The sequence below is a fragment of the Tribolium castaneum genome, chromosome 1 (assembly GCF_031307605.1).
Source record: "Tribolium castaneum strain GA2 chromosome 1, icTriCast1.1, whole genome shotgun sequence".
In the NCBI taxonomy this organism is placed as follows: domain Eukaryota; kingdom Metazoa; phylum Arthropoda; class Insecta; order Coleoptera; family Tenebrionidae; genus Tribolium; species Tribolium castaneum.
In genome coordinates, this window is record NC_087394.1 from 5,379,750 (window position 1) to 5,388,411 (window position 8,662).

General features: G+C 33.2%; 2 protein-coding genes across 2 annotated transcripts; both read right to left on the minus strand.

Moving 5' to 3' along the window:
- Positions 1-2,524: 2,524 nt before the first annotated feature.
- On the minus strand, positions 2,525-3,279 carry LOC103313978 (protein crumbs). The gene is made up of 3 exons (XM_008198643.3): positions 3,122-3,279; positions 2,807-3,076; positions 2,525-2,653 (listed from the first exon to the last, which is right to left on the minus strand). Exons 1-3 carry the CDS (start codon positions 3,153-3,155, stop codon positions 2,589-2,591), a joined length of 369 nt encoding a protein of 122 aa, XP_008196865.1. The 5' UTR covers positions 3,156-3,279; the 3' UTR covers positions 2,525-2,588.
- Positions 3,274-6,874, minus strand: Taf11 (TBP-associated factor 11). Its single transcript, XM_961892.4, has 3 exons — positions 6,166-6,874; positions 5,938-6,122; positions 3,274-3,457 (listed from the first exon to the last, which is right to left on the minus strand). The coding sequence occupies exons 1-3, from the start codon at positions 6,444-6,446 to the stop codon at positions 3,324-3,326; spliced, it is 600 nt and encodes a 199-aa protein (XP_966985.1). The 5' UTR covers positions 6,447-6,874; the 3' UTR covers positions 3,274-3,323.
- Between the last annotated feature and the right edge of the window lie 1,788 nt (positions 6,875-8,662).

The following is an 8,662-nucleotide window of genomic DNA, read 5'->3' on the forward strand; positions in this document are numbered from 1 at the left end:
TTGAACGCCAAGTTATTTCATTAAATGCTAAGTACTCGTAGTACAGTTCGTAAACGTTGGGTAAATAACACCAGAGGTGAAAATGGTAATTGCTTAGCAATTCCACGGTAATTAACAACTTTCGCATAAATTTCAAATTTTCAATAATTCCAAGATTTAATTTTTTAATAAACAAATGGAATCTTTTTCTCTTTTAGCATTTGCGTGCAGAAAAAGACTAGTTTGAAACGAAATTTGTTCAGAAAAAATTATACTCAATTAATAATGCTAAAGAACTCTATGCATGCGCAAAATCAAGAGCTTTCTAATTGGAAGTTATGTTTCTAAGTAGTGACGAATATTTTTCCAAAGTTACGACAAAATATTATCAAATTCAATTTCACAAAAACGGTGTTGTTTTTGATAATTGTAAGTTGTTTCTTTTTTTGTTAAAATTTTCGTGTCGTAAGTTATAATAAAATTGTTTCTTGGCATAATTTTTGAGTCCCGTTCGTAATTTCACTATTTTTTATTTTTATAATACACTTCCGCGTTATTACCTGGTTTCATGAAAAAAATATTCACAATATTTCTGTTATGTTTAAATAGATCTAATATCTTTTTGTTGTTTCGAGAGTATTCAGATTTTTTCCTTTTTTTATTTGGGAAAAAAATTGAACGCCAAGTTATTTCATTAAACGTTAAGTACTCGTAGTACAGTTCGTAAACGCTGGGTAAATAACACCAGAGGTGAAAACGGTAATTGCTTAGCAATTCCACTGTAATTGACAACTTTCGCATAAATTTAAAATTTTCAATAATTCCAAAATTTAGTTTTTTAATAAACAAATGGAATCTTTTTCTCTTTTAGCATTTGTGTGCAGAAAAAGACTAGTTTGAAACGAAGTTCGTTCAAAATAAAATTAATACTTAATTAATAATGCTAAAGAATTCTATGCGTGCGCAAAATCAAGAGCTTTCTAATTGGAAGTTATGTTTCTAAGTAGTGATGAATATTTTTCCAAAGTTACGACAAAATATTATCACAAAAACGGTGTTGTTTTTGATAATTGTAAGTTGTTTCTTTTTTTGTTAAAATTTTCGTGTCGTAAGTTATAATAAAATTGTTACTCAGCATAATTTTTGAGTCCCGTCCGTAATCTCACTATTTTTTATTTTTATAATACACTTCCGCGTTATTACCTGGTTTCATGAAAAAATTATTCACAATATTTCTGTTATGTTTAAATAGATCTAACATCTTTTTGTTGTTTCGAGAGTATTCAGATTTTTTTTCCTTTTTTTATTTGGGAAAAAAATTGAACGCCAAGTTATTTCATTAAACGCTAAGTACTCGTAGTACAGTTCGTAAACGCTGGGTAAATAACACCAGAGGTGAAAATGGTAATTGCTTAGCAATTCCACGGTAATTGACAACTTTCGCATAAATTTCAAATTTTCAATTATTCCAAAATTTAGTTTTCTAATAAACAAATGGAATCTTTTTTTGCTCTTTTAGCATTTGCGTACAGAAAAAGACTAGTTTGAAACGAGGTTTGTTCAGAAAAAATTATACTTAATTAATAATGCTAAAGAATTTTATGCATGCGCAAAATCAAGAGCTTTCTAATTGGAAGATATGTTTCTAAGTAGTGACGAATATTTTTCCAAAGTTACGACAAAATATTATCACAAAAACGGTGTTGTTTTTGATAATTGTAAGTTGTTTCTTTTTTTTTGTTAAAATTTTCGCGTTGTAAGTTATAATAAAATTGTTACTCGGCATAATTTTTGAGTCCCGTCCGTAATCTCACTATTTTTTATTTTTATATTACACTTCCGCGTTATTACCTGGTTTCATGAAAAAATTATTCACAATATTTCTCATATGTTTAAATAGATCTAACATCTTTTTGTTGTTTCGAGAGTATTCAGGTTTTTTTTTCCTTTTTTTAGACTCAATTTTTACTAGGCGCATTCGTGTCCCGTCCGTAATCAAATATTTATAAAAATTTTGGGAAAATTATCTGCATGTATTTAATTGTTAATCATTGGCGTATGTTTAAATTAAAATCATCACTTTAATCACTACTATTTTTTAAGACAAGCTATTTTGATAGTAAGAGATGATAATTATGTCCCGTCCGTAATCATGGAATGGCTGTGCTATTATTTATTTATTAGTTTATTACTTAGAATTTCGATTATTTTACTTAGCAGTTTATTATTTTCACAGTTTTTTTGTATACATTCTCGACCAAAATCAGCTCTTACGCACAAAACATTTTTATTGACGTTTTGATTTATTTTGGATAAAACAAATCTTTCTTTGATAACAAATATTAAACTAAAGTAATTCAATGATGCAGTCGTAGATAATATATTCATGTATAATGGCTCGAAAATTGCTCACTTGCTCAGTGCGCTCGTTCGGGTTCTAAACAATTCTCCTGTAATATGCCCTACATTTTGCACTCATTTAAGAACATAAAATGTTTTGCTTATTTGTTGGTTTCTGTAATTTTCGGAGGAAATAATAACACCATTAAAAAACGCATTTTATTTAATAAAAAAATACAAAGGCACGAACAGGGCACTGGTGGCGGTCGTCATATTTCTATGCATTCGTAGGGGAACACGGCATCAGTGGGGCCCACCCCTGGCGTAGGACATGCTAGAAAAACACAAACAATATTTATCGAACTAGGAAAATCATTGAGCAAGTTTGAGTTGTCGTGTCAAAGGTTATCACTCGATAATACCAAGAGTCTAAATAAAAACTGAAATTTTCATGACTGCAAACAGGGATTGTTTGTTGTTCATATACCTCTGCTGCACCGCAGCCCGAAATATCCCGTGCCCTCACACCTGCACTTGTACTTGGGCCTTTGCGAAATCTGGATGCAGGAGCCCCCATGCAGGCAGGGGTTGGGGTTGCAAATGTCCCTGCGTTTGCCCCGGAGGGCGTTCTGGCACTCGGCCATCGTGTCGTAACGGTACTCAGAAATGCACCCAAACCCGCAAGAACAGGCCTTGTTCTGTATGCGGCACCCTTGCTTCGTCTGGTCCATATCACAGGCGGTGCACAGCTCCAACCCTAAATGATCGTTTGCAGAATTGAAAATAACGTGTGCACACTTACCTAAAACAAACACCACTATGACTCTAATCAGCATTTTGCTCGAGGGAAGCTGGGAAGCGACTAAGACGCGTCCCTCCGTGATAAGAGAGTCGTTGGCCTCTGCTTCCCACTCCCGGCCGATAATGCGGGGCTTGTTCGTAAGTAAAGCAACATTAAAATAGAAAAAGGTTTATTACGTCTAAAAATAATTCAAAGCGTAAGTCTAGAGGCGGAAGTGTGACCTGTAGTCTCTTCCGCTGGGGATGGCCCCCTGGAGGCGCATCCTCCGGACGGCTTCCCGCAGGTGCTTGGGCTGCAAAGGGCCCGACTCCGATTGTTCTTCCATTACGTCCAAAGCTGGAAAATGAGGGTTTGGTTACGAATGCAAGGTCGGGACGAGTCATCTGGTTTTAATTTGGTGAGGTTTTTATGACGGAAATGATTATCCAAATGATTGAGCTTCTGGCGGTCATAAGTTCAAAACTATCAATTTTGTTTGTAAATAGTGACTTAAAATTTCCTTTCAACAATCTTTAAATAAATATTCCAGCGTGACGATATCACTGCAACGGTGCATCAACATTTTTTACAGATTTTTCCAGGCTTGGCAGGGAAGGTAGGTACTAATGCATCTCCAAAAATAGATTTTGTTTGCCTTTTTTACAAATATTTACAATTATTAATGACAATATTAAAATGCTTTGCGACATGAATTTTTAGAATTAAAGTTAAAACTGTTAAAAAATTTTTACTCTCAAATTATTCAATATTAGAGGTTTCACTGTATCTAAATGAAATTATCTGGAATATGTAGACAAAAAAAGAAACATAAAAACCGATGTCAAACTTTTCTTAAATCATTGAGTAAGTTCGAAAATGTCTACTAATTTCTTTACTCAATTAGAGCACTAGAACTATTAATATTTACAAGAAGATAAGATACCCCGGACGTATGAATGATCTAATTAATTAAAACAATTGTGTGCATTTTTTCGTTATTAGAATACATTTCAGAGTTGATGTCACGTAACGACAATTGAAAAGTGGTCTTGGATCCGTTAAAAAAACAATTGTAAGTTTTGTGTTAGTTATTCGTAACAGTAATAACAAAGTGGTTTAAAACTCACTAATTACAACAAAAGTGGGTGTCATTTATTTAATAAGAAGTCGTAAGACTTCATTGCAGAAAGTGAATGAAATTTTGGTAATAAAAAATTAAACTAATCCGAATTAAATTATTATTTATTTTACATTGTTAAGCATCAAATTAAACAGGAATAAAAATCTGAATTTGTGCAAGTTTAATTAAATTTACCTAATACAAGTCTTAAGTAATACTCAAATCTTAAGAAAATTGCAAAAAACGGAATAAATTCCGTGATATAACGAAACCTTACTGACAGAATGTAACGCAAAAGGCTTCATTACTTTAAATAGAATAAACGTGAAAAGTAACAGGATAGATAGATAACAATTGGGAATAATTATTATGTCATTTTCATATCTTTAACGTATAGATTTTGCCTCCGACTTGAGTTATAAAATCGGCAATGCTCCTAGTTATTTTTTAATTACGTAAATGAGTATTAGTGAGCAAAAATGTGATTGTACAGTGACAAAGAATGATTTTTCTAGTAGTACTGTATTTAAAAATATGTCAATTGAGACTTTATCAAAAAAAATAGATTCATCATTGATCTGAAAACGAAGGGCATTTAGAAATATTGTACATTGTTTGTTTAAGTTTGTTTTTTTAATTTACGACGTTGCAACTTTTAACTCAAAAATTAAAAAAACTTAAAAATTGGCACTTAATAGGCAAATGGGCAAAAACAAAAAAAGCTTTTAGAAAAATCTTCTAGTTTATGATTTATTGTTTTTTACTGCCATTTCCTTACTCATATCTGTTTGCTATTTAAAAATATTGTTAGAGGCGACCAATTGTCTTGAATTTATTATTTATTATCGGTTTTTTATTGTAACAGTAGGGCACAGAAAAGAAAAATTTTTTTCAAAATTATAATCTTAGAACTTTTGTTTAACTGCGACCTAAAATTTCAAAGCACGGCTCCAAGACAATTTTTTATAACTCTTCAAATTGATGTTTTTTTCCTGTTCTTCGCTAAACCAAAAGGGCATTTTAAAAAAAATAGGGAATTAACTTTTTTGTAATTTTACATAGTTATTTTTTTTACTTTTTACATAGTCCACAGTGCAATGGTTCGTTAGACCACTATTCCATAAAGAAAGTCTTATCGAGCGTAATAATTAATTACACAAATACTTACATGTTTGATTTTTTTTGCACACAAAAAAAGAGTTTGACATTTCTAAGTCTTTGGACTGTTTTACTAATTTTTTAGAGTGACACCACTGCCGGAAAGAGGTGTGTAAGCTTTTTCGTATCGACTTCTTTTGAATTAATCAAAAAAATAATAATAAATTTACAGCTTAAAGAGTGCTTTAAGCAGTGGCAACTGTAGAAAAAAGTTGTTAATACGTATTTTCACGTTATTTGAGCTTCCGAATGTATTTTCAATCTCGAGCTGATGGTCTCAATTGTCAACTAAAATTTACCATAATTTTAGTGGTCAAGGCACTTATCTTCACAAAAATAAAAAAAATTAAACTATTAGACGTAATTTCATTGGAAAGCTGTCTGGTTAATACTTAAAAAAATCATAACTAAAAAACTATTGGGAATTTGGAGATTTTCTCGGCGCCCATCGATTCCTCGGATCATTTTACATAGGCTTAGACCAAAATAATTCCACATTTTCGAATAGTTTTGGTGTAATAGAGAAAATAAAAAAAATATTTTTTTGAATTATCCTCACCTTCCTCCACAACCTCTCCAACAAAGACCTTGGCAATCCCAGCCATAGCAATGACCACATTCTGGGAAACAGAACACCCTGTAATCGTCTGCATCAGCCTTTTAATTGCAGCTTTGGGAAACGCCGACCTCCTGTACATCTCATATCGATCCAGCTGATCCTCGGTGAAATTCGAGACTAGAACCCTTACAACAAACCCTCAGTAAACCCCACTTTACACCAACTTACTGCATTTTCTCGCGCTCTTCCTCCTCCATCTCCTTCCTAGTCTTCACCTCTTTCTTCTTAGCCGGAGCGCTGCTACTTTGAGGGGCTTCCGGCATTATTATATCCGACTCCAGGTACACATTTTCTTCGTCTTTGATGTGAATTTCAGACGTGAGCTGGGTCTCCTCGACTTTGACTGTCTCCACAGTGGAGTCGTCGTCTTCGTCCATGGACTCGTAGTTGGGGTCAGCTTTGATGATTTGACTCGTGGAGGCTGGAGGTTTCGCAAAAATGTTGTCCATTGTGTCTTTTTTTCACATTATCTATTTATTTTTTTGGAAATGAAGTAAGGTTATGTGTTAATTTTGACAGAAAAAATGAGCGATCGCTGCTCCCTCTACTGGTAGTTCTGTAGTTCCGTGCAAATCTGAGGTGGCGCCAGTGTCAAATTCCAGTCAATATATCACACTCATATTTGACAATAATTTTGTTTATTGTGTGTAAAATAAGGCGAAGTAAATGAAACGATGAATTTCTCTCGAGTTTGAGGCCCAATTCGCAGTGATAAAAATTGTGATAACGTGTCGGGTCGATTCGTCGCGGTGAACGACACAAAAACGCTTTTTTTTCGTTGTTTTATTGCGGGACCAGTTAATTCGCAATTAACCGCTTTTGACAATGTTCTAGTGTGATAATCGTACGAATTTGGCAACAAAATCACGTTGTAAGTATCCCAGTTGGTGGCTTTTGTTTGCTGGATGACAACTGTCAAAATGTCAAATCGGGCCTGGAGCCCCCTTGATCACCCAAGCGTCCACAGCATTGTGTGCGAAACCGTTAGCTGGGAACGCTTGGAAAGGCACGAAATTGTGGCTATTTTGAATTTTTTCACGCAGGTGCTCGCCGACTGCACGCAGGGGGCCTTAGAGCGTTGGATGGGGCTTGCTGTGCCCCAATTTTCTTGCACTGGCTCCCACTTCAACCACCACCATTACCCCGCTAAACCAAGAAGGTGAGTCGCGATTCCACGTTTAGATTATTTCCCTGAAAAAATGCTCAGTTATTTGCTACAATTTGTGGGGACTTCAAGGGTCACAAGTACCTAAAGTTTTTTTAAAATTATTTAGATCTATTACTTAATTTTGGCCACCCCTGCTTATGACAACAGTTATTAAATGAAACATTTATTGATTAATTTAGAAAATAATAAAATTACAAACTTTGACCTGGGGACATATTTGTAGCACACAACTTCTTTATAATACAAGTTATCTTTCGAAATTTCTTTTTTGTGAGACTTCAAATAAACTACTATTAACTGCACAAAATGTTAGGTGGGATATTGGTGATTTACGGCACGAGCCTAGCGAGTGCTGCATGAATTGCGAGTTAGGTACAATTTTTTTTTTGTATTATGTATAACTTTTCGTAAATAAGATGATTGTTTCTACGTAGCGATACGTAGTAATAATAGATGTTGATGCAGAGCAAAAAAAATATTTGATTATTTTCGATTTTTGTATATCAAACAGTCTTACCATTAGCGGAATTGCCCCTCGCCAGACTTATTAAAAATGAAAGAAACAGACTGGTGGGAGCTGTGTAAAAGGGATGAAAATTTACAGCAGGTGCATAAAGTTCGTACGGTGGGAATTGGGGATGTAAAATTGCACGAGAGCTAAGTGCACATTGCAGAAGAAAAACGAAAATCGTAAAGTTTGTCGGGACTGTAGAAATAAACGTCAGTGTTATTGCTACTGAAAAGGGGAAAATCTATAAAGCTTTATGTGAAAGGTTTCAGATGCAATTTTCGTGAAAGAAAAAAAAAACAATAAGATGGGACGAGACATTTTGTACTAATTATAAATCGGAGTTAATTGATATTGATTTTTTACACCCACACAACAAATTTAATTAATTTCCGTCACAGAATGAATTAATGTTTGGTTTAATAAGTTGCGTTTTAAATGTTTGGGATGAGGTCGGTTTTTTGTTGTTGCATTGTTCTTTGTTTTGAACCGTTTTAAATAAATTACCGATCAGGTGATGGACATTGCATGTCGGTTAATTAACTGTTTTTCCAGTTGTTGAGAGAACTGTCTATAATTTTTTGCATGAATCATATACAGGTTGTTCCAGCTATGACTTTCTCAAGTTATATTTCTGTTATTATTATTAATATGTGGAAATTCCTCAGATTTAAATTAAAATAAAGCAACGTTAGTGAAGAAAACACATCTTATGAGTTATATAAGTTGAAGGATTTTAAGAAACTAAGCTCTTTTAATAAATTATAATTATAAAATTATAATTCTTTTTTCTATTTAAAAAATATATGAAAAAACTATTAGTGATTTAACCGAATTTGAACTTCTTTATTAGGCTTCACAGCAATTATTTTTTTTGTGTTTTTTTTGCTTAAATATTTGATAAGCGTTTACTTTTACGAGAAATTTTTCTTTCTCTATGTCTGTGTTTTTTTTTTTCAAAAATTTTACCCTTTCTTCTAATTAAAATT